At 41.5% G+C, this 26,789-nt stretch overlaps 2 protein-coding genes and 1 pseudogene across 4 annotated transcripts in view; 2 read left to right on the top strand and 1 right to left on the bottom strand.

Moving 5' to 3' along the window:
• The window catches only part of LOC146581185 (NACHT, LRR and PYD domains-containing protein 12-like), a 503,983-nt pseudogene that overhangs the window by 196,928 nt on the left and 280,266 nt on the right, over positions 1 to 26,789 (bottom strand). The gene's annotated exons all lie outside the window — the stretch shown is intronic.
• On the top strand, positions 486 to 1,101 carry LOC146581193 (uncharacterized). The gene is made up of 3 exons (XM_085250909.1): positions 486 to 615; positions 728 to 877; positions 984 to 1,101. The coding sequence occupies exons 1-3, from the start codon at positions 527 to 529 to the stop codon at positions 1,099 to 1,101; spliced, it is 357 nt and encodes a 118-aa protein (XP_085107035.1). The 5' UTR covers positions 486 to 526.
• On the top strand, positions 9,010 to 20,200 carry LOC146581192 (protein NLRC3-like). Of its 2 annotated transcripts, XM_085267588.1 has the most exons (5): positions 9,010 to 9,217; positions 9,359 to 11,150; positions 13,266 to 13,442; positions 16,635 to 16,811; positions 20,005 to 20,200. In XM_085267588.1, exons 1-5 carry the CDS (start codon positions 9,010 to 9,012, stop codon positions 20,198 to 20,200), a joined length of 2,550 nt encoding a protein of 849 aa, XP_085123714.1. The 2 variants fall into 2 exon arrangements, with proteins under 2 accessions (XP_085123714.1, XP_085123711.1); XM_085267585.1 differs by lacking the exons at positions 13,266 to 13,442; positions 20,005 to 20,200 and having other exon boundaries at positions 16,635 to 16,830.

The raw sequence follows: 26,789 nt of genomic DNA, 5'->3' as shown, positions 1-26,789 counted from the left end.
TCCATTACAGTCCTGCATTCAGAGCATTACTTCTGTTATATTAGTACATGTATTTTATTCTGATGAACACATGAAACTCTGAGCTGGATTGAATCCATTGAATCAGAGTCCAGGACTCAGACTAAACACACTGAATGTGTCCTGAGCTCGGCCGCTGTTCCACAGTAACTGCTGTCAGAGTCACTGTTACTGAGTTAGCTTAGCTAGCAGAGCAGCTAGCAGTTAGAGTATGAACTCTGTAAGCAGTCAGCTCGGTCCTGGACATGGTTACTGACATAAAGCTGCTCTCTGCAGCCATGTTTGACCTGCTGCTTTGTAGGACTACAGTAATGGAGGATTTGGAGGCTGAACTGGGCTCTGTGACACTTTTTGTAGTGAACTGATGAAAGCTGTGTCTCAGATGGATGTTAGTCCAACACATCAGACACGACCTCTGCAGCTCTCAGTTGATGTGCACATGAATGATTTGTGTTTCCTCTGCAGGTGAAGGTAGAAAGTGTGTGTGAGCTGATGTGAATTGAGCAGCATGGATCAGTGTGAGGACAGAGAGGAGGGAGTCCCTCCCTCTAAAAGCACTCTGTGTGGGGAACATGAGAGCCAGACCAAAGCTCAGAGGTGAGATGACCATCTCTAACTGTCCATGACTCTTCTCCATGTCACAGCTCAGCACTCACATCACTGCTCCATCATTATTCACACTCATACCTCTGTGTGTGTTGTTTTAAAGCCCAGAGCTGTGGGGCGTACCAGGCTCAGCTGGACATAACCCTGAAACTAATCCAGAGCCTGGACCTGAACCCAGCTGTGTTTCCTTAAAGAGCAACATGTTGAAGGGTGTTGGTGTAAAATTTAACAAAAGACTGTTATGTGACAAAGAGTAAGTACATTATTTTTATGAGATTGTTCATCATGTCTTTAATTTAATATTTCCAGTTTTTCCTTCCTGTCTCATGAAGCTGTTACATTTATTGTTTTTCTTTTAGGATCAATAAGAGGCCAGAATCTCCTGGACCTGAACCCAGCTGTGTTTCCTTAAAGAGCAATGACTCGAAGGGTGTTGGTCTAAACTTTAAAGGCTGTTCTTCTGCTGCTGAGAGGTAATGTGTGTCTAGATGTTGTTCCTGACTCTGTATTTTTGAATAAATCCTCATGTTTAATATCAGCTCAGCTCTTTTTCACACACATTTCTATGTTGGTATGTGAAGCGGTGTGTGTTGGAGTGTTTCCACAAACACAGCAGTCAGAGTGGAAAGAGTGGATGTTGTAGGAGGTGTTTGTGTAGTGAAGAGGCTGAGTGTCTGTAGGACTCCAGCTGCTCCAGCAGGTGTCTCCTTTGTGCTTTGCTTCAAACACAGTGTAGGGAGGAGCTTCCACTCAGGTGTTTCAGGTGTTGCTGGATGGAGGAGGACAAATAGTTTTTCCCTTCAGTGACACTTCAGCAGCTCAATGTTCTGGGAGATGTTTGTCTTTATGAAGGTTTATGGATTCTTGTTCTTACTTTGGTTAAACTGAGCAATACATTTTCCATCTAACATTTAAAGTAAATTTCCAGGTGAATAAAAGATCTGCAGCTGCAGCCTCTGTGATGTTTCACAGTCTGAAAGTAACAAATTCAACCAGAGTTCAAACAAAGGCTTAATATACGTGTGTGTTTGATATAATGCCAACAAGTACAAACAGGTGTTCTTACAGGTCTTAATCACAGAGCTCTGATAAGTCTGGTGACTTTCACACTCAGCAATTTTGCTGCCTTTTATTTTATATTGGCCTTTTTAAAGCCCTTCAAAGTCTCCCACATTCATACAGAGCTTTTAACACCAAACTCCTTTACAGTCCTTCTCCTCTCACACACGATCACACGACTGATTTGTCTGCAGCAGCTGTGTTACTGCTAGTATTTTATTATGTGTGTAATCTCCTCATATTGTTCCTGTGGTTTAGTTTGACTTCCTTCTGCAAACTCAGCTGCTCTGTTGCTGATACACGTCTCCATGAATATGATTGATCAGATGCTGCCAACACCATGTGTTTCATGTGAGCGCTCAGCTGAAACCCTGGGTTGACTTATCGAGTTAATAACAAGCTTCACGTGACTGTGAATGCTAAAGTGAATCCAGATAAAGGAAAGAGACCCTGCTAATGTTGGACTCACTTCTTAGTGTAGATCCCAGGAGGAAGTTCAACATAGCCATTCTTTGTGCTAGCTCGACCAAACCTGAGACCACAGTGCAGGATAATGATCATCATCTGTCTCTGTCAAGGACATTTAAAATCCACAAATAACAAACATAATTATATTTGATCATTAAAAATGATGATTAAACAAAGTGTCAAACGTACTTAAGTAGAAGGACTGATGTTTGTGTTAAAATACCCTCTTAAAGCTGAAATACTGATTCAACTTCTTTACTCAAGTAAAGGTAAAAGAGTCCAGGCTCTGAAATGTACTCACAGTATTAAAGTAAAAACGCCATCTTTGAAGGAAATTTCTGCCAGTTTTTGTGCAAAGTTACCTGAATTTCTACCTCCAACATTAATATGAGAAAATTATCTGAACTTTTATTCTAATGAATTTAATCAGCTTGAACATTTTGTAGCACAAAAGTAGAAAAAACCCAAAGGGAATCAAAAATAGCTCCGTTTGCTGTTGCCTGCATTGTAGATGGGCGGCTTTGCCTCAACACCTAAACAGGAAAATGAGTTTAGTCAAGTATTAAAGTGGGATTGAAGAGGTGAGGAAACCAGAGATCAGGTGTTGTGGTGCAGCATTAAGATAAGATGGGGCCTGATTATTTAAGACCTTGTATGCAGTGTTGGGTAAGTTACTTTAAAATAGTAACTTAGTTACATTACTAGTTACTTCTCTCAAAAGTAACTCAGTTACTTCAAGTTACTCGTTATTTTCAAAGTAACTAGTTACTAGGGAAAGTAACTTTGGTTTTACTCAGAATTCTCTTGTTAATGTGTTTCTTCCATAACTTTGCCAGTCTTCTAGCTTGCTTACTTGCCACAGTGCACTGTGCCACCTACCAATAGAAAGGAAAAGATAATGTGCATATTTCCACGAGAGAAATCCCACGCCTGGACCGTCGTTGACTGCTGCCATGATTCTAGCCTACGTCACAGCGTCATGTGCGCCTTTTACATCCAACACAAAAACTGCAGCCGTGGTGCTTTGATTGTACTCAGAACTTGGAAATTCTGCCTTCTGATTAGGAAGATGTAGGTAACACCAGACTGCAGATGAGCTGCTTACAGGGCTGGACTGGGACAGAAAATTGGTCCGGGCATTTTGACTAGAGACCGGCCCACCATTATAGGAAAAACATAAAGCCTTTGAATGAAAACAAACGCTGTTGTGACAGTGATGTTCACTGTTTTGATGGTATATATGCATCAATCTATCAATCGTTTGTTGTAAGATTCAGATAATTATTTTTTAAAAGCTAGACATTTTAAATGAGAATAAGAAAGAAAAGTATTTCCTTGTGCCCACCTCTCCCTGTTAATGCCCTACATGCCCCCCTGGCAACACTTTGCTAGATCCGCACCTGCACAGTTACCAGCTGTCAGCTACCTAAAAAAGGATCCTGGTGTTATTTGTCTCTCAGAAACAGTTCATAACTTCCCTTCAACTCATTCATGTCACCTAAAAGGTAAACCTGTTTCTCCATCACCTGTTCAGCTCTGATGATCCAGTAAGGACGTCTCCTGGTTTCATCTTCATGTTTCCCTCTCACCAGATAACCAAACCATATCATGACCAGCAGCTTTACAGCTGTGGCTCCATCAAACATCAGCTGATACTAGAAATTAATATTAAATAAATTCTAACAACAGCTGATCAAGCTTAAAAGTGCTGCTGTTGTTTACCGCGACATCCGCTGGTTTCCTCTTTCTGGCGCAAAGTGAGCGATAAACAAACAAGAGAGCCGATCAGCTGATCATTGATCAGTTTTCATGATTGAAGTAGAAACGGGAGAGGGAGGGGGGAGAATGAGAGAAGAAGAGGCAGCTGTGCAGCAAAGACACAGAATAACTCCAGCTTTGTGTCTTTTTCATTGTAGCTGAATTACGGGACAAACTGATCCTTTTCACCTCAATAAGAAACGCGTAATATTTTCTCTGAATACCAGACGGGACGGTTGGCAACTCTAATAACTTATGAACAAAATAAAGTTCAACATCATTAACTTCATAGCACCACCCAGCTGTATAGAAACTCCGTCATGCTAGCTAGCACGCAGTACGGAAAAAGTCAGAATAACGAAAATAAACTCCACCTAAACTTGGTTCATATCTGACCCAGAGAGACTGCAGGTCATAACTTCTTACCTGAAGTTCAGTTCACACTTGGACCGGCGGCAGCCGCCTCGGGTCTCTTTTCCTTCTGCGTCCCCTTTCCTTCATCCACCTGCTGGCCTCCACCACTTGCTAATGTTACTGAATCTGTGGAAGCTCCGCGATAGCCACCACACGAAGTAACGAGTAACGACCCTATCTAAATCTCAGTAACGACTAACGCGTTCCTGATTTTGGCATAATAACTAGTTGCCGTGCTCGTTACCACAATAATAACGTAGTTACTGTAACGCGTTACTTAACTCATTCACTGCCAGCCATTGGCAGTGAATGAGTTAAACCCATTGACTCATGCACTGCAATTGACGGCTATAGATGTCAATGGCAGTGAATGAGTTAATAACGCGTTAGTCCCAACACTGCTTGTATGGGAGGAGCAGGATTTTGAATTCTGGATTTAACAGGAAGTCAATGAAGGGAAGCCAAAACAGGAGAAATCTGCTCTCTCTTTCTAGTCCCTGTCAGGACTCTTGCTGCAGCATTTTGGATCAGCTGAAGGCTTTTCACTGAGTTTTTAGGACATCCTGATAATAATGAATTACAGTCGTCCAGCCTGGAAGTAATAAATGCATGAACTAGTTTTTCAGCGTCACTCTTTTTAGCGTTTTTTAACAACAAGCTTCTGTCTATTAGGGCTCTTGTCTCGCCGACTGCTGCCTCAGATCAGAGTCTTTCTCCTGTGTGCTCAGCTGTCTTAGAGCAGTTTGATCCCGTCTCCCTTAATGACTTGACTGCAGTAGTTTGTAACCTAAGATCATCACACTGCCCCTCTGATTGTCTCCCCCCAACTACTCTTTCAAGGATTGTCAGGTTGGAGATCGGCCTATAATTAGCTAAGACAGCTGGGTCTAGGGATGCTTTTTAAGTAAAGGTTTAACTACAGCCAGCTAGGGATGGGTACCGTTTAGATTTGAAAACCTGTTCAATCAGAATCAGTTGCTGATGACGGCTTTTTTCTTTTCCATCAATCACGTATAATCTTAACTCAAAGTGAACATAGACTTGATTGAAGTAACTCAGATCAGCCAATTCAAAATGCTAATTCAATCAACTCTGAGTTCATGGCTAGACTCAGTTTGTTGGCCCTGCACCTTAAAACTATTCCCTGTTTGTCTCTCGTGTTTTTTGGATATTGTTTTCACATCTTATGTCACGGCTAGCGGGGCGAGCCATGTTGAATTTAATAAAGGACCCAAGATGCAGACACTGCTGTGAAGTGAGTGAGCTTTATTGAAACGGTGAAGTGCAGTGGAGATGGCCTGTGCAGAAGCTAAGATAACCTCTACTGAAAAACTAAAAAACTAACCTGAAACCTTAAACGGAGACACGGGGAGACAACACAGACGAACCAGCAACAAGCAGGAGAAAACAAAGAGCTCATATACACAAAAGAGCCATCAGGGAATGAGAAAAGGGAGACACAGCAGGATTCATTGGACATAACCAGACAAGGGGAAGCAAAAGTAGACACACTAACGTAGGACATGGCACTGTCAAAATAAAACAGGAAGTGAACACAGAGACACAATACTAACACAGTACAGAGGGAACACAGAAACCAAAACCTCAGAACTAGAAAATCTTAATCAGAATGAAATTGTAACAAAAGACAATAACAATCAAAACAAAACCACTGAGTCCACAGACTCGGGACATACATCGGCTCAAACTGTGGTCATCAATATTTTGTACTTGTAAATCTGACTGTGGAGTTGTGAACTGAGTTTTGTAACATTGTGAAACAAAATATCTGGAAAGTTCATGTTTTTGCGTTCATTGATTTGTGTGTGTAAAAATGTAAAAATGTAATAAATGTAAGAAACATTAGAACTACTTTTGCTGACACAAAGTTTGGCGAGTTGTCACTTTAAACCAGTCACTGATATAAAGAGAGCACCTTGTTCCAGGGCATCTGAGCATGGAGGGAAAGCTTTATGCAGGAGATGGTAAGAGCTGTTGGGACTAAAGAAACTGAGCAGAAAACTACAGACATCTGGAAACTGAGTTGTTAATTCTCAGTGGGATCAGCAGGACTAGCAAAGCTTCACCATGACAGTCATCTGATTGACTGAACCCATCCAAACATCACTTCATGGACCTTTAGCTTGTGTCTGTGTGTGGACAGACATAACATGAGCTAATTATACATTACTCCTCCACAGAGTGGACCAGCAGAGAGCAGAGGTTTCCACTGGTCAGTCTGCACAGCAACATCAAACACACCTGGACTCTGTGGTTATGGTTTGTAGTACTACGTTTACATTTGTTCTTTTCAGTCACCTCTATGCTGCACTTTGTGGACCAGAGGATTGTCAGTGTGTCCAACATAAGTCAGAGTTTGGGCTCCATGATTTCAGTCAGATTGGGGTGACTGTAGCTCAGGGGCGGAGCGTGGGGGTGGCTTACGGGGCTTAAGCCCGGGTTGTTTTGTCAGAAGCCCGGGGTATTTTGGAGTGTAATTTTTTCATAGTTAGATGCCTGGCTGACAACTGTATAAAACAAAAAGTACACACAATATTCGAAGCACATAGTGCACACTGTGGGAATTTACGACTGTGCGTGAATCCCCCCCTGATATTGGTATGATCCAAGCTCAGGCACTAAGCGACTGAGCGAGGGGGCGGGGGGAGCTGCTGCCCGTGAGTGCGCTGTTGGAGAGACGGAGCCAGCCATACTAAGGAGAGCTTAAGTTTGACCAGGTACCAAAGAAAATCATTCGTACCGTACAAATAATGTAAATATGACGGTGCATCACGAAAGATTGATATGAAACTGATCACTTGACCAATATTATTTTACTTGCTCTTCAAGTGAATCAACAAATGGCGAAATGAAAAGCCGAACAAATGCTATTTTTTAGAGAGTCTTATCTTACGTGTGTTAATTTCATATTTTCAGTTCTTACCCTCCCCGACTAAATCGGTTTCAGTTATGTACTGAAATATAAGAATGGACATTAGAGGGTTCTTTCAAAGAAAAAACTCAGGTAAATGTTATTTTATATATTATGCTTTGTATGTTGTTCAGTATATTTCTATGCAAAACAAGAGGGATTTCAGTACACAGCAGGATATTCACATTTGTAACCAGATATTTACATACACTTTAGGGAGAAAACATAAAACATTTTTACTGTACAACATCAATTTAGAGTAAACTTTTGTTTTAGATAAATATTGAAATATCTTTTGAATTAGTTAAATGTCAGAATAAAGAGAGACAGAGCTGTCTATTTTTTATCACTTTCATTAAATTTAGGAGTACATGTACACTAAGTTTATTGTTAATTAATAAGAAAACTCCAGACGATTCCATTCTGAGCTGAAGAAGCTTCTGATAGTTTAGTAGAGTCCATGTGAGTGGATGCATATAAGGCAAAACACAGAGCCTGTTTCTTTGACATGGGAAAATCAAGAGATGTCAACAAAAGACCAGGAAAAGAACTGTGGAGCTCCATAAGTGTGGCTCAGTTTGAATACAATTTGGTGCCATTTGCAATTAAAAAACACAGACAGTTTCTCTCTTTACTCTTAAAGTTAACAAATATGTTTTTATATTTATCAATCTAAAAAAATAAACATTTAGTCTGACTTGATGTTACAATTAAAAAAGTGTTTGTGTTTTGATCTGAAGAGTTTGTAAATATCTGGTTTCAACTGTATATTTGATGATTGTCAGCACAAAGAGGGAGAGAGAGGAGCAGAGATAGAGATGAACAAGAGCAGGTGAGACAGACATGTTAGTCAAATGGTTGCTTACTAAAAGTATCACTGTATCATAGGTACTCATGTATCTCATACCTAGTGTTTCTTTTTAGGTTTGCTATTTTTCAAATTCTATATTTATTAAGTTCTGCAGGCTTGTTTGCACAACAAGGCTAAATAATTATATAAACTTTTCTCAATCTAAATATTGTACTTTGGTAGAATTAAATAAATAAGTGTAGTGCAGGTCTATGATGATTTTTAGTGCTACTATCATCTAGTTCTGATTGTGGTTATGTCTTGGTTAAGTCCTCAGTAATCCTGCTTTTGAACTGTTGTAGTCCTGTTTTAATTCTGGATCAGTTCTGGGTCTGGTTGAATTGGGGTTTAGTCCCTGTGTGTTGATACAGCCCCGACTTCGTTCTGTCTTGCTGCTCAATTAAAAAACTAGTTTAAGGTGTCCTGCATGTGTGATATATATATTTCCCTATATGAAGTCATTCTTTTTTGAACAAAACTCAAAACAGAGCCTATTAATCTTTCAGTCATTTCTACACCCCCCCCCCCCCCCCTCAAAAAAAAAAAAAATCCCACATGCATACTACCCTTTAGGGCTAAGCCCCGGGTGTTTCAAATGTCTGGCTCCTCCTCTGCTGTAGCTCAGGAGGGGAGCAGGTCAGCTACTAGTCAGAAGGTTTGTGAATCAAACCCTGGCTGGCAAATGTACTGGGTAACGTACTAAACCCAAGCTGCCCTCTGATGCATCCATCAGAGTGTGAAAGAAAGTATTTAAGCATAGAACAATGTGCTTGGTTGAATGAGGCATGTTGTATAAATGCTTTGTGTGCACAGAGTATCAAAGAGAGCTATATAAGAACCAGTCCATTTACCACTGGGTAATTCATATAGTCTTCTTTTCCAGCGGCTGGAGGACAACATCACCATGTTTGTGAAGAACGAGCTGAAGAAGATCCAGAAGCTTCTGAGTCCAGATCACCCAGAAACTTTAAAGAGCCAGATGGAGGATGAGGAGATGTTTGAAGGAGAGGATGAAGATGAAAGAAAGAGCTGCAGAGAAGCATTTCTGAAGATCACACTCCACTTCTTGAGGAGACTTAAGCAGCATGAGATGGCTGACCATCTGCAGAGCAGTAAGAGAATTTCTCTAAAGACTGAATATTGATCTTTCCTAATAGCTCAAGAAATGGACCAATAGACATTCATCCTTTCAGGGTAGTGAAAGGCTATGATATTTATTATATAATATTTTTTTCTGAATTTCTTACCTTCAGAAATATTTGCTCCACTCCGTAAACGAGAACTTAAAGCCCAACTGAAGAAGAAGTTCCAGTGTGTGTTTGAGGGCATCGCTAAAGCAGGAAGCCCAACCCTCCTGAATCAGATCTACACAGAGCTCTACATCACAGAGGGAGGGACTGCAGAGGTCAATGAGGAACATGAGGTCAGACAGATTGAAACAGCATCCAGGAAACCAGACAGACCAGAAACAACAATCAGACAAGAAGACATCTTTAAAGCCTCACCAGGAAGAGATGAACCAATCAGAACAGTGCTGACAAAGGGAGTGGCTGGCATTGGGAAAACAGTCTTAACACAGAAATACAGCCTGGACTGGGCTGAAGACAAAGCCAACCAGGACATCCAGTTCATATTTCCATTCACTTTCAGAGAGCTGAATGTGCTGAAAGAGGAAAAGTTCACCTTGGTGGAACTTGTTCATCACTTCTTTAATCAAACTAACGAATCAGGAATCTGCAGGCTTGAAGACTTCCAGGTTGTGTTCATACTTGATGGTCTGGATGAGTGTCGACTTAATTTGGACTTCAAGAAAACTAAAATCCTGACTGAAACCAGAAAGTCCACCTCATTGGATGAGCTGCTGACAAACCTCATCAGAGGGAACCTGCTCCCTTCTGCTCGCCTTTGGATAACAACACGACCTGCAGCAGCCAATCAGATCCCTCCTCAGTGTGTCGACATGGTGACAGAGGTCAGAGGGTTCACTGACCCACAGAAGGAGGAGTACTTCAGGAAGAGATTCAGAGATGAGGAGCAGGCCAGCAGGATCATCTCCCACATCAAGAAAGCTCGAAGCCTCCACATCATGTGTCACATCCCAGTCTTCTGCTGGATCACTGCTACAGTTCTGGAGGATGTGCTGGAAACCAGAGAGGGAGGAGAGCTGCCCAACACCCTGACTGAGATGTACATCCACTTCCTGGTGGTTCAGGCCAAAGTCAAGAGTATCAAATATGATGGAGGAGCTGAGACAGATCCACACTGGAGTCCAGAGAGCAGGAAGATGATTGAGTCACTGGGAAAACTGGCTTTTGATCAGCTGCAGAAAGGAAACCTGATCTTCTATGAACCAGACCTGACAGAGTGTGGCATCGATATCAGAGCAGCCTCAGTGTACTCAGGAGTGTTCACACAGATCTTTAAAGAGGAGAACCAACTGTACCAGAACAAGGTGTTCTGCTTTGTTCATCTCAGTGTTCAGGAGTTTCTGGCTGCTCTTCATGTCCACCTGACCTTCATCAACTCTGGACTCAATCTGCTGGAAGAGCAAGAAACAACTTGGAAGGTGTTTCAAACAAGAAAATCTTCAAAGAAATACTTCTACCAGTGTGCTGTGGACAAGGCCTTACAGAGCCCCAATGGACACCTGGACTTGTTCCTTCGTTTTCTCTTGGGTCTGAAGACTAATCAAACTCGTTTGCAAGGCCTGATGACACAAACAGGAAGTAGCTCAAAGACCAATCAAGAAGCAGTTCAGTACATCAAGAAGAAGCTCAGTGAGAATCTGTCTGCAGAGAAAAGCATCAATCTGTTTCACTGTCTGAATGAACTGAATGATCGTTCTCTAGTGGAGGAGATCCAACAGTCCCTGAGATCAGGACGTCTCTCCACAGATAAACTGTCTCCTGCTCAGTGGTCAGCTCTGGTCTTCATCTTACTGTCATCAGAAAAAGATCTGGATGTGTTTGACCTGAAGAAATACTTTGCTTCAGAGGAGGCTCTTCTGAGGCTGCTGCCAGTGGTCAAAGTCTCTAAAAAAGCTCTGTAAGTTATAAAGTTTTTATTATTTAATTTGGTTGGTATGTTATGAAAAACACACTGCCATGAACCTCTGTTTTGTTTTTGTCAAAATCACTGTAATATAATCACTGTACCTTTATATACATGTGACTTGTATTAATGCTGCTGCCCTCTTGTGGCTAAAGTGTAATTATGTTCTTGTTATTAGGGAGGATTTGAGAGTAAGGCTACGTTCACACTGCAGGCGAAAGCGCATCAAATCCGATTTTTCTGACCTTTATAAATCTGACTTTTTTGACCCTATGCGACCCATATCCGATCATGCTATGACAGTGTGAACGTCGCGAATCCGATATTTTCAAATCCGACCTGGGTCACTTTCGTATGTGGTACTGAATCCGATACATATCCGATGTTTTAGAAAGCGACTGCTGTTTGAACGGTCATGTCGCATTAAATCCGTCTTTTACGTCACCAACACAAGACAGACGCCAATTATCAGCGCCCGATAAGACATCGCGAACGCTTCCTGGCCATCCCGTGTAGATGTCAGTGAAACTGTTGGGAAGACAACGTTGGAGAAACGTGAACATTTTATTTGTACTGTATAATCTGCAGATTCTGACAGAAATCTGCAGCTATCCTTTGAAGCACCGCTCCTCTAAAACAGCAATAAGGATCATTATTAGGTTATCTACATTATTATGTAAATAACAAAATAACTTAAAGCAAAAATTGGGAAACGTAAAGCCCGAAGTCTTCATATTAAGGGTCATCTGTCAAACAATATTCTTTGCTCTGGGTCTAAACAGAGCGCGTTGTGTGTGAAGTCTTCTTTTGCGCATGCAAATGCACAAATGCGTCCTTCATTTCCCCGAATTTGAAGGATTCGTCGGGTGTGTCCTTCGTGGCCCACCATATCCCAGAATTCATAGCGCGGCCCAGCCAAATTTCAGCTGCCAACAATGGCGGCAGCTACTAAGTTTTCAAATTACTCTTATTAATCTTTCTGGGTCACAAAATAAACTTTTAACATATTTTCAGGCGAGAAAGTAGCTGTGTAAACTTCAAATATCTGCTTGGTTTATCAAGACATCGCATATTTGCAAAAGTGTGCCGACGTTTTCGGAGACGTCTGTTCCCCACCCGCTCGCTAGCAAGCCGGGGGGTTCAATGGTCACTCCAGCCGGCGAGAGCAGCGGACGCCCGGCTTCATCGTTTTCAGACCCCTGCTCTTTCGCTACTCAGGTGAAACACGATATATAAGTCACCCGGATAACTTAAAAATGTAATTGTTTGCCTTTTTTCTGTGTTTTATTTGTTCCGGAGTAAATCGGTTTGGCTGAGATCAAAGTTCCTCCGGGATTTTCACACAGCTGAATAAACGTTAAACAGGAAACTGATTAAACAGAAGTGTGAGACGGTCGAGAATTTACGCCAGTGTCCTGTTATATTTTAGATAGCAAGGAGCAGACGGCCGAGTTTATTAAACTCCACAAAGACAGCGGTGACGCAAATCTGAAGGCTAGACCGTCCCATTTCACAGCCTCGCACTTCCAGCCTTTTCGATCTTTGAAGGACCCGGCCCACGTAGGCCGTGAATACCGGGTCCTCCGAAGGATGCAGCCGACGTTTTGGGACAAAGCTAGTGTGCGATGTTCTTTCAGTGTTGCACTTTGTAGACGCTCCCTGAGCACTGGTCTCACAGCCAGCTGCACATAGAGACCAGTGTTGTTAGTCCAGGTCAGAAGATGACTTGTTGGAATGAAAATGAGCTTGTAGTTTGTCTGCTTTAATAATGTGACTGGAAAAAGGTGTTGGACTTCAAATATGTCCATTTCTTTCACACTTCACCTTTAAAAGTGAAGCCTTGTGGTTCCTGGAAGGAAAAACACGACTTTTTCAAGTCTTTGTCCTGTTTTTATGATAAATGTACGACTTTAATGTGAAACATTCAGAGTTTTTTGTCTTGTTGTGTTTGTTTGAAGCTGCTTCCTGTTGGCTTCAGCTGTTTGGAGTTTCCATTTTCTAAACTTCTACATTCTGAACCTTCTTCAGCTCTGAACAGATGATGAAACACTGAATGATTTCAAGCTCACACTTTGTCTAATAAACTTACATCTTTCATTCTTTATACAGATTGATGGACTGTGGTTTGTCAGAGATCAGCTGTGATTATCTGGCAGCAGCACTGAAGTCCAACCCCTCCCATCTGAGACAGCTGAACCTGAGCCTGAACAACAAGCTGCAGGATTCAGGAGTGAAGCATCTGTGTGGTTTCCTGGAGAGTCCAGGATGTGGACTTGAAACTCTGAGGTCAGTCAGCATGTTTTAGTTGTGCTGAGATAAATATGATGTGAAAGTTGTGCTGACACTAAACTGCAGACATCAGGCTGATATTATACTGATCCACACTGAGGATCTTCATGGTAAAGTCTGTTTTCTTCTTCTCTGGTTTAGTCCATTGACTGCAGCAGAACAATGTTCACATTTCAAACAGTGAGACTCAACGTATGGCCCGCGGCCCACACGCGGCCTGCCCACCTTTCCTGATTCAGAGAGAGGGGACCCTGATTAACTGTGTAGTGTTCTTCCTCACAGTTCTAAGTATCAGACACAACAATGAATAATCCACAGCTGACTGTCTTTAGCAGGTCAAAGGTCACGGCACACAGCAGACAGTGGGAAATATTATAACTCTGATCATTTATCAGCACATATCCATATGTATAAAAACAAAGCTGACACTGTGAGACTTGATCAGAGGTGTGATCATCACAGCAGAGGCCTTTGTGTCAAAGTCACTGAGGATCAAACAGAAACACATGAAGCAGATTTTCCTGTTCTGGCTTTTTATAGCAGATAACCTTCAAAATATTCTGCAGTCCATCAAAAACTGAAGCGAACCATGAATCAACATGTGAACATGAGCTGATGCTGCTGAAGTGAAGCAAAGTTACAGAGGTTTGATTACAGACACAGCTGAGAGTTTGTAATCTGTCATCATTTTAAAAGGTTTACATTTCTTCAGTATATCCACATTTGCAGCTGGTACCTCAACCTCCACTTGTCCAACACAACTGCTGTCCACTGCCTCCATGACATTGTGATTTTGCTGTTGGTCTTCTGTCAGATCTTCATCAATCACTTCTGCACGGGGCACACCTTCAGACTCTGCAGCTGCATAACGAAAGCCTGTAAGATAAAATTAGACATAAGGTAAATGTACACCAATATTCCAATGACAGGTGTGTGATTCATCTGGAAGTTATGTGCGGATTAGTGTACAGTGATAGCAATTTAGTATGTTTTTAGAGGGGGGGGGGTTGTTTACCTCCGATGGGTGCTCTTTTTCGCTCCCGTTGCGTACGCCTTGAGTGCCGGTCCGAGTCTGATACAGGTATGTCGTCATGCCCCATGTGCAGTGTTGGTTCCCAGTCTGGATTTGTTACATCCATTTCATATGCTGGTTTGCCTCCAATAATGCCAAATCATAAGCTACTCAGTCGACATGATGTGGTTCTGCAGCATCACACATTAGCATGTTTTATCTCATTATCTATGACCTCAGCACATTGAAAATCACACTAAAAGCCTTTCAAGAGTGATATGAATTAATTTAGAACTCACCGGAAAGAAAATGCCGTGAGCAAACCAACAAAAAGCTGGGGATTGCAGAGAACTCGATATCCCCTCGTCTCACCGCTGCAATCCAAGCCTGACGTCTTTGTTTAGTAATATCGGATACATGGGATCCCTCACGTTGCCTCCAGGACGGAAAACGATGAAAAGAGAGCCCGTTATCCAGCTTCTTGCCTTCACGATCGTGTGATCTAACGTTGCAACCGACAACACAACACGTACGATCCATAGCTGAAATGGTATCCTTTGGCTGGCCTACTGTCATGGCGGAAGGGGGCATGGCCCATCTCCCGTGACATCACGCTCCAAAGCCCTATAGGTGGGAAAATGTACCATGTCGACCAATCAAAAATGATATGGAAACATGACATTTGGTTGTTTAGCAAAAGGGGGAAGTTTTAGGAGTGACCGGCAAGAGAGAGCGAGTGAGCGAAAGAGAGAGAGAGTTTTGATACGTGAGAGATTTGTGACGTTTACCGTGTTTGGTCTCAAGTTAGTTTGTTGTCTTGTGTATTTAGTGTGTAGCTGTTGTTTTGTTTTGTGTGTCAGTTCTACTAGTGATCGTCACAGTTGCTGCCTTAAAGCCAACAAAGGCAGATTGCAGTGTAAACGCTGAGTGACACACCTGCTGTCAGACCTGCAGGTTTATCCCTGTGCTGTTCTCATATGTGTTAGAGTGACACAAACTATTGTTTGACACCTGATTGTTCTGTAAATAGTTTGAAATGATTATATGAAAAACGTCTGAGCCTTGGCTGCATTTTTTGGTAAATAGTACCATATAACTTTGTTGTTTGCAAAACGTGTGCGTATTTTTAAAAGTGTACAATCTCTATTTGCATTTCAAGTTATGAAGATGATTCGTTAAACATGTGTGTGGTTTTTACAGTCAAAATATCACTTTCTACGTGTATTTTAAATTTTGTCTGAATTTAGATAAATTGTGCTGATACAGTTGGTCAAAATGAGAAAATAACAGATTGGCAAGATAAACTGTTTTTAAAGGTAAAATATAGAGGCCACATCAAAAGTAGTCAAGAAGGGTTAAAGGCTAAAAGCAAAGTTGTCACCAAGTACTGTTTATATTTGTGTGTATTGCTGCAGCTTTTTTGAGTATTAATTTGGTGCCTTTGTGTGAAATAATGGTATTGTGAGTGATCCATATAGTCACAAAGAATAGCCACTTGTTTCTGTGCTACCAAAGTTCCCCGGCTTTCATTCAAAATGTGTTTATCGTCAGCACCTGCACATTAAACTACTTAAACATTATAAATGTCTTCAAGCTCACACTGAGGCCTGTGGGGTACTATCAGCCACTGAGACAGTACACACATTTATATGTGTTTGTATATGAATATTTCATACTTTAAGACTGCCTGTTTATTTAAGGGAGATGAACAAAATACATTGGAATTGTACAAAATAATATCATGGATGATAAATTAAATAGATTTTAAGTAGATGCTTGTGCATTCTTAAAGTCTTATATGTTGAACTGAACTATGTGATCTGTTCAAAGCCTTAATCTTAATTTGAAGTGAAATGTGCATTTTGAGTTTATACACTATGTATATAAGGCGACCGTTTCCTTTTGCAGTATTTTTGTGTGGTGTACTTTTCTATGTCTTAACAAAAGGGGAACAAAGGTGTTTAAGTTCACCTAGGATGATGTGTTTTAATTTTCACATGGTCTTGCTTGAATTTGACCCTGACAAAGGCGTATGAACTCTGTCAGCTGTTTGGAGTTTCCATTTTCTAAACTTCTACATTCTGAACCTTCTTCAGCTCTGAACAGATGATGAAACACTGAATGATTTCAAGCTCACACTTTGTCTAATAAACTTACATCTTTCATTCTTTATACAGATTGAGGGGCTGTGGTTTGTCAGAGATCAGCTGTGATTATCTGGCAGCAGCACTGAAGTCCAACCCCTCCCATCTGAGAGAGCTGGACCTGAGCAGGAACAACAAGCTGCAGGATTCAGGAGTGAAGCATCTGTGTGGTTTCCTGGAGAGTCCAGGATGTGGACTTGAAACTCTGAGGTCAGTCAGCATGTTTTAGTTGTGCTGAGATGAATATGATGTGAAAGTTGTGCTGACACTAAACTGCAGACATCAGGCTGATATTATACTGATCCACACTGAGGATCTTCATGGTAAAGTCTGTTTTCTTCTTCTCTGGTTTAGTCCATTGACTGCAGCAGAACAATGTTCACATTTCAAACAGTGAGACTCAACGTATGGCCCGCGGCCCACACGCGGCCTGCCCACCTTTCCTGATTCAGAGAGAGGGGACCCTGATTAACTGTGTAGTGTTCTTCCTCACAGTTCTAAGTATCAGACACAACAATGAATAATCCACAGCTGACTGTCTTTAGCAGGTCAAAGGTCACGGCACACAGCAGGCAGTGGGAAATATTATAACTCTGATCATTTATCAGCACATATCCATATGTATAAAAACAAAGCTGACACTGTGAGACTTGATCAGAGGTGTGATCATCACAGCAGAGGCCTTTGTGTCAAAGTCACTGAGGATCAAACAGAAACACATGAAGCAGATTTTCCTGTTCTGGCTTTTTATAGCAGATAACCTTCAAAATATTCTGCAGTCCATCAAAAACTGAAGCAAACCATGAATCAACATGTGAACATGAGCTGATGCTGCTGAAGTGAAGCAAAGTTACAGAGGTTTGATTACAGACACAGCTGAGAGTTTGTAATCTGTCATCATTTTAAAAGGTTTACATTTCTTCAGTATATCCACATTTGCAGCTGGTACCTCAACCTCCACTTGTCCAACACAACTGCTGTCCACTGCCTCCATGACATTGTGATTTTGCTGTTGGTCTTCTGTCAGATCTTCATCAATCACTTCTGCACGGGGCACACCTTCAGACTCTGCAGCTGCATAACGAAAGCCTGTAAGATAAAATTAGACATAAGGTAAATGTACACCAATATTCCAATGACAGGTGTGTGATTCATCTGGAAGTTATGTGCGGATTAGTGTACAGTGATAGCAATTTAGTATGTTTTTAGAGGGGGGGGGGGTTGTTTACCTCCGATGGGTGCTCTTTTTCGCTTCCGTTGCGTACGCCTTGAGTGCCGGTCCGAGTCTGATACAGGTATGTCGTCATGCCCCATGTGCAGTGTTGGTGCCCAGTCTGGATTTGTTACATCCATTTCATATGCTGGTTTGCCTCCAATAATGCCAAATCATAAGCTACTCAGTCGACATGATGTGGTTCTGCAGCATCACACATTAGCATGTTTTATCTCATTATCTATGACCTCAGCACGTTGAAAATAACACTAAAAGCCTTTCAAGAGTGATATGAATTAATTTAGAACTCACCGGAAAGAAAATGCCGTGAGCAAACCAACAAAAAGCTGGGGATTGCAGAGAACTCGATATCCCCTCGTCTCACCGCTGCAATCCAAGCCTGACGTCTTTGTTTAGTAATATCGGATACATGGGATCCCTCACGTTGCCTCCAGGATGGAAAACGATGAAAAGAGAGCCCGTTATCCAGCTTCTTGCCTTCACGATCGTGTGATCTAACGTTGCAACCGACAACACAACACGTACGATCCATAGCTGAAATGGTATCCTTTGGCTGGCCTACTGTCATGGCGGAAGGGGGCGTGGCCCATCTCCCGTGACATCACGCTCCAAAGCCCTATAGGTGGGAAAATGTACCATGTCGACCAATCAAAAATGATATGGAAACATGACATTTGGTTGTTTAGCAAAAGGGGGAAGTTTTAGGAGTGACCGGCAAGAGAGAGCGAGTGAGCGAAAGAGAGAGAGAGTTTTGATACGTGAGAGATTTGTGACGTTTACCGTGTTTGGTCTCAAGTTAGTTTGTTGTCTTGTGTATTTAGTGTGTAGCTGTTGTTTTGTTTTGTGTGTCAGTTCTACTAGTGATCGTCACAGTTGCTGCCTTAAAGCCAACAAAGGCAGATTGCAGTGTAAACGCTGAGTGACACACCTGCTGTCAGACCTGCAGGTTTATCCCTGTGCTGTTCTCATATGTGTTAGAGTGACACAAACTATTGTTTGACACCTGATTGTTCTGTAAATAGTTTGAAATGATTATATGAAAAACGTCTGAGCCTTGGCTGCATTTTTTGGTAAATAGTACCATATAACTTTGTTGTTTGCAAAACGTGTGCGTATTTTTAAAAGTGTACAATCTCTATTTGCATTTCAAGTTATGAAGATGATTCGTTAAACATGTGTGTGGTTTTTACAGTCAAAATATCACTTTCTACTTGTATTTTAAATTTTGTCTGAATTTAGATAAATTGTGCTGATACAGTTGGTCAAAATGAGAAAATAACAGATTGGCAAGATAAACTGTTTTTAAAGGTAAAATATAGAGGCCACATCAAAAGTAGTCAAGAAGGGTTAAAGGCTAAAAGCAAAGTTGTCACCAAGTACTGTTTATATTTGTGTGTATTGCTGCAGCTTTTTTGAGTATTAATTTGGTGCCTTTGTGTGAAATAATGGTATTGTGAGTGATCCATATAGTCACAAAGAATAGCCACTTGTTTCTGTGCTACCAAAGTTCCCCGGCTTTCATTCAAAATGTGTTTATCGTCAGCACCTGCACATTAAACTACTTAAACATTATAAATGTCTTCAAGCTCACACTGAGGCCTGTGGGGTACTATCAGCCACTGAGACAGTACACACATTTATATGTGTTTGTATATGAATATTTCATACTTTAAGACTGCCTGTTTATTTAAGGGAGATGAACAAAATACATTGGAATTGTACAAAATAATATCATGGATGATAAATTAAATAGATTTTAAGTAGATGCTTGTGCATTCTTAAAGTCTTATATGTTGAACTGAACTATGTGATCTGTTCAAAGCCTTAATCTTAATTTGAAGTGAAATGTGCATTTTGAGTTTATACACTATGTATATAAGGCGACCGTTTCCTTTTGCAGTATTTTTGTGTGGTGTACTTTTCTATGTCTTAACAAAAGGGGAACAAAGGTGTTTAAGTTCACCTAGGATGATGTGTTTTAATTTTCACATGGTCTTGCTTGAATTTGACCCTGACAAAGGCGTATGAACTCTGTCAGCTGTTTGGAGTTTCCATTTTCTAAACTTCTACATTCTGAACCTTCTTCAGCTCTGAACAGATGATGAAACACTGAATGATTTCAAGCTCACACTTTGTCTAATAAACTTACATCTTTCATTCTTTATACAGATTGTGGGACTGTGGTTTGTCAGAGATCAGCTGTGATTATCTGGCAGCAGCACTGAAGTCCAACCCCTCCCATCTGAGAGAGCTGGACCTGAGCATCAACTACAAGCTGCAGGATTCAGGAGTGAAGCATCTGTGTGGTTTCCTGGAGAGTCCAGGATGTGGACTTGAAACTCTGAGGTCAGTCAGCATGTTTTAGTTGTGCTGAGATGAATATGATGTGAAAGTTGTGCTGACACTAAACTGCAGACATCAGGCTGATATTATACTGATCCACACTGAGGATCTTCATGGTAAAGTCTGTTTTCTTCTTCTCTGGTTTAGTCCATTGACTGCAGCAGAACAATGTTCACATTTCAAACCTTCAAAGAAGAAGAAAAATCCTCCACTGGATAATTCACTGTGAAACTCTCCAACTCTTCATTCCACCTTAAAGTCTGTCTGACACTGAAATCCAAAGCAAAATGTGCGTTTGCTTTACAGACAGCAGTCCAACACAAACATACACACATCATCCAAAACACAGTCCAACATCCAAATCTCCTCCACTGCCAGCATGAATGATGGGAAAGAGAAGGAGGAACACTCTGACATTCAGGGTTAGAATGAGTTTCATGAAGCAGACTGTGAAGATCAAAGCTGCATTAGAAAGCTTACATGAATGAATGAGTGGACAGAAGTGGACAGAGATCATCTGAAGCACTTCAAAGGCTTTAAATCAGCACATTTCTCTTTATTCTTTATCAACTCTGTTAGTTTCTCTCAGTTTTCTGTGGAATGAAGCTAACAGCAGGCTAATAAGATGCTGACCAATAGGTTTCTATTAAAGGTTGTAATTTGTATATGAAAAAGTGCTTTGGCTCAGCAGGGATCAGCTTACAGGTAGAATACAGCTGCTGGATGGGATTAGCATGTCATAGCTATCTACCAAACTGCTAACTGGGGGATTTCAGGCCATCTATGGATCATTTTTGCTAACTGTTTATTCAGCTTAGGCTCACCGGGCTGCAGCCTGTGCCCTAGCTGTCATAGGGCAAGAGGCGTGGTCCACCTGCACAGGTGAGCAGTCCATCACAGGGCCAACAGAGAGAGACAGAGAAGCACTCTCTCACATCCACACCTACAGCCAATTTAGAAGCACCAATGAACCTAAGCAGCATTTCATTGGACTGTGGGAGAACATCCAACCTCCACAGAAAGGCCAACAAGCTTCAACCTACAACCTTCTTGCTTTAAGGCACTAGTGCGAACCACTTTTCCCCATTTCAGCCCAAATCCTGCATCTTCCTGTTTCTGACTCCAGGCCAGCTCCACTAACACTTTCTCATCAGACACTGCCACATAGTGGAGGAAGTCTTAGTTCCATTTGAAGCTTCAGATTACAGTTAGTTCCTTTACAAAGAGGTGGAGGTGGTGGGGCCACAGCACCATCATCACTGAGTGCCATAGGACACTTAACCTTTGTTTCCATATGCTGGGAACTTCCTGTTGTTCCAAGGAAGATTGGAAAATTCCTGTTGTTCCAAGGAGGACTGGAAAATGTGTGAAAATCTCCCAGTCAGTTCCTCACAGCACACTTCAATCATTTCCCTCCCACAGCATCAGAACCAGGGCTTTTTCTCTCTTTGGTCCCACTAAGGCTACGTTCACACTGCAGGTCTTAATGCTCAATTCTGATTTTTTGATCAAATCCGATTTTTTTGTCTCCTCGTTCACACTACAAATAAAATGCGACAGCAAACGCGCTCTAGTGTGAACGCTCAAAGCGGCCCGCATGCGCAAAAGAAGATGTCACACACAACGCGCTCTGTTTAGACCCAGAGCAAAGAATATTGTTTGACAGATGGCCCTTAATATAAAGACTTCGGACTTTACGTTTCCTAATTTTTTGCTTTAAGTTATTTTGTTATTTACATAATAATGTAAATAACCTAATAATGATCCTTATTGCTGTTTAAGAGAGGAGCGGTGCTTCAAAGGATAGCTGCAGATTTCTGTCAGAATCTGCAGATTATACAGTACAAATAAAATGTTTACGTTGTCTTCCCAACAGTTTCACTGACATCTACACGGGATGGCTAGGAAGCGTTCGCGATGTCTTCTCGGGCGCTGATAATTGGCTTCAGTCTTGTGTCGGTGACGTAAAAGGCGGATTTAATGCGACTTGACCGTTCAAACAGCAGTCGCTTTCTAAAACATCGGATTCAGTACCACATACGAAAGTGACCCAGATCGGATTTGAAAATATCGGATTTGCGCCGTTCACACTGTCATAGCATGATCGGATATGGGTCGCATAGGGTCAAAAAAATCGGATTTGATGCGCTTTCGCCTGCAGTGTGATCGTAGCCTAAGAGATTTCCACACAAACACCTCATCGGTGGGACTCTCAGAGCTACCAGCCCTTTGCTACAATCACAAAGCTCTTCATTGAAATCAATGATATCAAAGCTGGAATCCAATGAGTCCAAGTCTTCTGCTGATTCAGCATCACATTCATCTTTGCTCCTTGTCCTGCATCCCCACCATGGACTTCATTCCTTTCCAAGCCAGCCTTGAGTGTCCTTTATTCAGCTCATCCTCTGCTTTACTTTTACACCTGATTTTAGCTGCTTTATCTCTCTTTCAACAAGTTTCTGTGCCTCAATCTTTTTCTTCTCTCCCTCATAACAAGACAGCTTCTTCTGCCTGAGAACATGTTGGAGTGATTTACTAATCCAGGGCTGCTTATTGGGGAAAATACTTCCTGTTTCCAAAGTAATCCCCATTTTTCCCAGAAAGAAATGTAAGTAGAAATCGATGATCTAAGTGAGAACATGAGCCTTTAAAAAGTCCCAGTGGGTGCAGTCAAAGCAGTCCCTCAGTCCCAGTATAGAGTCTTTGGTCCAGACTGGAACAACTGTGTGCCCAGTTTGAGCTCTCTTCAGTGCTGTGACCTGACAGACCCAGAGGGGCCATCACATCACATTTAGAAGCTCCCCTAATGGAGCCACAACACATGTCCAACACTTAGTCTGTCTTGTTGGACCAACTGGAAGAAATGATTCAAGGACTTAGTCACAGAACAGAGATTCAAATCTCCAAAATCCAACTGGCTGCATCAGGACATATAGTCTGAAACTCTGCACAGTTTCCTGTTTGAAGCTGCTTCCTGTTGGCTTCAGCTGTTTGGAGTTTCCATTTTCTAAACTTCTACATTCTGAACCTTCTTCAGCTCTGAACAGATGATGAAACACTGAATGATTTCAAGCTCACACTTTGTCTAATAAACTTACATCTTTCATTCTTTATACAGATTGAGGAGCTGTGGTTTGTCAAAGATCAGCTGTGATTATCTGGCAGCAGCACTGAAGTCCAACCCCTCCCATCTGAGAGTGCTGGACCTGTGGAGAAACAACCTGAAGGATCCAGATGTGAAGCAGCTGTCTGATCTTCAGCAGAGTCCAGACTACAGACTGGAGACTCTGAGGTCAGTAGAGTGATGGAGTGAGTGGGTGGTGCTGTCAGCAGTATTGTACTAAACACAGTCAGTATGAAACAAAGATCCAGTGTTTCCTGTAAAGCTGCAGCTTCTCAGTGAAGCTGTGAGAGGAGAATGGTGACAGGCTTCAGGATTGGACACAAACACTTCCTGTTTCTGACCTTTATGGTCACCATGGTAACGGCTGACACGCTCTGATCAAACACTGTCAACAGCCAATCAGCTCTCTGAACAAAGCAGCACGCAGACCAATGACTGCATTCATTTCCAAAGCAGTGAAGAACACAGTCTGTAGGTGAGGAAGAATTTAGTGAGAGCAGATGTTTGGATGGAATTCCTCCAGTTAACAGCTGGAACCGTCCATCTGGATTGTTGGGCTTGTTGTTGGGGTTCCTACAGAGCTCAGAGTGGACACACCAAGGTTCTTCTAATGAATGAAAGTCCAAACTCAAACTAGGAGGGAAAAACATTTTCATCAACTTCAATAAAAATCCAAAGATTAGAAAAAGTGAAGCAACAATGAGTCCTAGTACAGTCCCAGCACTGAAGTCCCTGCTGCTCTTTATACTGGATGTGCTGCATCACTGACTGACAGCTGATGAAGAGTCTCTGGAAACACTCGTTTATCTCCTCTGCTCTTCCTTCTTCTCTCTGCAGGTGCAGCTGATGATGGTAAACAGGACGGTGTGTGTGCTGAGAGAGGAGGAGCTGTGTCCTGATGATCCAGAGAGGTTGAAGCAGCAGCAGCTTGTGTGTAGAGACGCTCTGACTGGGCCATGTTACTGGGAGGTGGAGAGGAGAGCTTCATCCAGCAGTGACTGACAGAGGAATGAGAAGAAGTGCAGATGACTGTCAGTGCTGCAGAGTGAACTGCTCTGAGAACAGCTCCACTGTCAGACACAATGTAGAGTCCAGCATCATCCCTGTGTGTCCCTCTGGATCTGACAGAGGATCATCAGTGTATCTGGACTGCTCTGCTGCTGCTCTGTCCTTCTACAGTCTCTGCACAGTCTCTGTCTGACTCTGGCTACATTTTTGGCATTTATATTCTTGGTTGCTCTCTTTATATTTTTCACATGCAAAATGTGCCCATCTTTGGCAAGATTCATACTGCACCTGGAAAGGAAAAATAAATGGCTCATATTCTGTTTGGTGAATACTATTACTCAACATTTTAATTATGATTGGCAAGTAATGATACTAAGACTTATGTGTTTCTTTTGTTTTGTTTTGTTTTGTTTTACCATTTCAATCATGCTGCGGTCAGCGTTAGCATCTAACATGGAGCAAACAATGCAGTAGTCCTCAGCGTTCCCTGAAACACAATCATAGTTAGGTTTTAATCAAACATTATTTATTGAATAATTAAAAAATAATAGTACATTTTTTCCAAATATACTTCCTGGAAAATTAGTCTAAATTAGACTTTGAGAAGGGTCTTATCTGAAAGTGTTTGAAGAGCACTATTTGTACTGTGCTGTTTGAAAAGCACTATTTAAATTGGAAGTACGCACTAACGTGATAAGGACTTTACTGGACTTACCTCGGTTTCAAGTAGGGTGCAAGCTATCTGCATTCGCTCCAGCACAACTGGCTCTGTAGTGGTTGACACCTCACTGACCTCTCCAAAATCAAGGTAGTGTTCTGCAAACTGTGAGATTGATCATAATTAGAATGTAAAGTCTTAATTAGGTAAAGGATAGGATAATTATAAGCCACAAGGCTTCAGCCTATTCCTTTTTCAGTTACTGTATGATTAAGTACTTCTATGTAAAATGATCATCTTTGTTGTTGTTGACCGAAATAACTTTCACTTCACTTAAATTCACTTAAAGTCTTAATTCTAGCTAACAAGAAACTGAATCATTTGAATACGGGTTACCTTTAACAGTAAAACTCCACAACTGCAGGAATCCTGTCGCTTGTTGTGTTGCATAGTCTGTAACTGCCACTCCATGGTGTCTTCATGCCCTCTCATCCTCAGAAAATTCCTAGTTGAACAAAAGTGTTTGTAATGAAACAAGATTTTTTTTTTTTAATCTAAGAATAACACCTCAGTATCATACATACCTCCAGTTGCGCAGAATTTTCCTGTCATAAACACCTTCATTCCCATGGGGTCTATGAGCAGTATTTTCTGTGCAGAAATGTTGACAATCTAAAGAAAAAGTTAAATTAAAAATTACAATTGTTTGTGCCACTGAAAACTTATTTAAAAATAACACTTTGTGCAAGAAACTGCTTCACAACAAATTATGCAAATTAATAACAAAATGAACACATACCACAAGAATCCAGTGTGTACCAAAGTTCACAGGGCACAGCCACGTCTTCAACTGGGAACTTCATCTGTGGGATTGGAAGTGCAGAGTAATTTGGATTTACTTAGGTACCATGCGTCTCAGGGTGTTTTCAAATATAGTCTTCTTTAAAGGAACCGAACTCTTTCCTCAGCAACAGAAAGGAGTCAACTGTTTGGACCACTTCTGAGCTTTCAACATACCAGTTGAGGCATCTGAACTGCCCAGAAAACAACGAGCTTGCAACTACTGAACAGAGCAGGTGTGCAGCATTCTGCACAAGTATAGAAAAATGTTATAGAACAGTAAATAGGTTTTTTTTATTTCAAAATTAGTAGGTAAATGACATTTCTTACTTACCTTTCGTCTGTCAATAACACGGTGCAGATATGCATCAATGACCTGTTTTGAAAAATCTGAGTTTATACAACAACAGCAACAATTTTTGAAGTAACTGCTTGAGTGCTGTACACAAAAACATCTAAAGGAATAGAATTGCTGATAAAGGTTCTTTCTGCATATACTGAAACTGGGTATTATGATGTCACAGATGTCACAACATCTGTGTTGTGGTTGTTAACATTTTTTCCTGTTGAAGTGAATGGGTGAAACCTTATCAGAGTTTTGCAATATAACCCCCCCCCCCCCCCCCCCCCCCCACCTACCCGCACATTTTAAACTATTAATGGTCTCTGCACTGCAAATGCTTCAGAAGGAGCAGAACCTCGAAATCAGACTCAATAATGATAAGTTCTCTTACCTCATCAGAAACCACCGTGACCCCTGCAGTGTTCGAAAAGAGGAATCCAATAACTTGTATGGTCCAACAGCTGCCTCCAAGCGCCCAGTATCCTTTGCACGCCATAGCCTCTTTACTAAAAGAAAAATATGATAAGTTAGCTCAGGCATGCATGAGATTTCTAGTGGATACGCTTGGTAAAGGCCAACGGGCCACAACAGGAAAAAAGTCAATACAATAGGCATGCATTTACACGCAGAGAAATAGG

Source organism: Mchenga conophoros, linkage group LG3 (genome assembly GCF_057382185.1).
Source record: "Mchenga conophoros isolate Kocher_MC1m ecotype Shallow Benthic linkage group LG3, M_conophoros_male_GT1.1, whole genome shotgun sequence".
Lineage (NCBI taxonomy): Eukaryota > Metazoa > Chordata > Actinopteri > Cichliformes > Cichlidae > Mchenga > Mchenga conophoros.
Note: the sequence above shows the minus strand (reverse complement) of the source record. Positions and strands in the feature narration are given on the sequence as shown.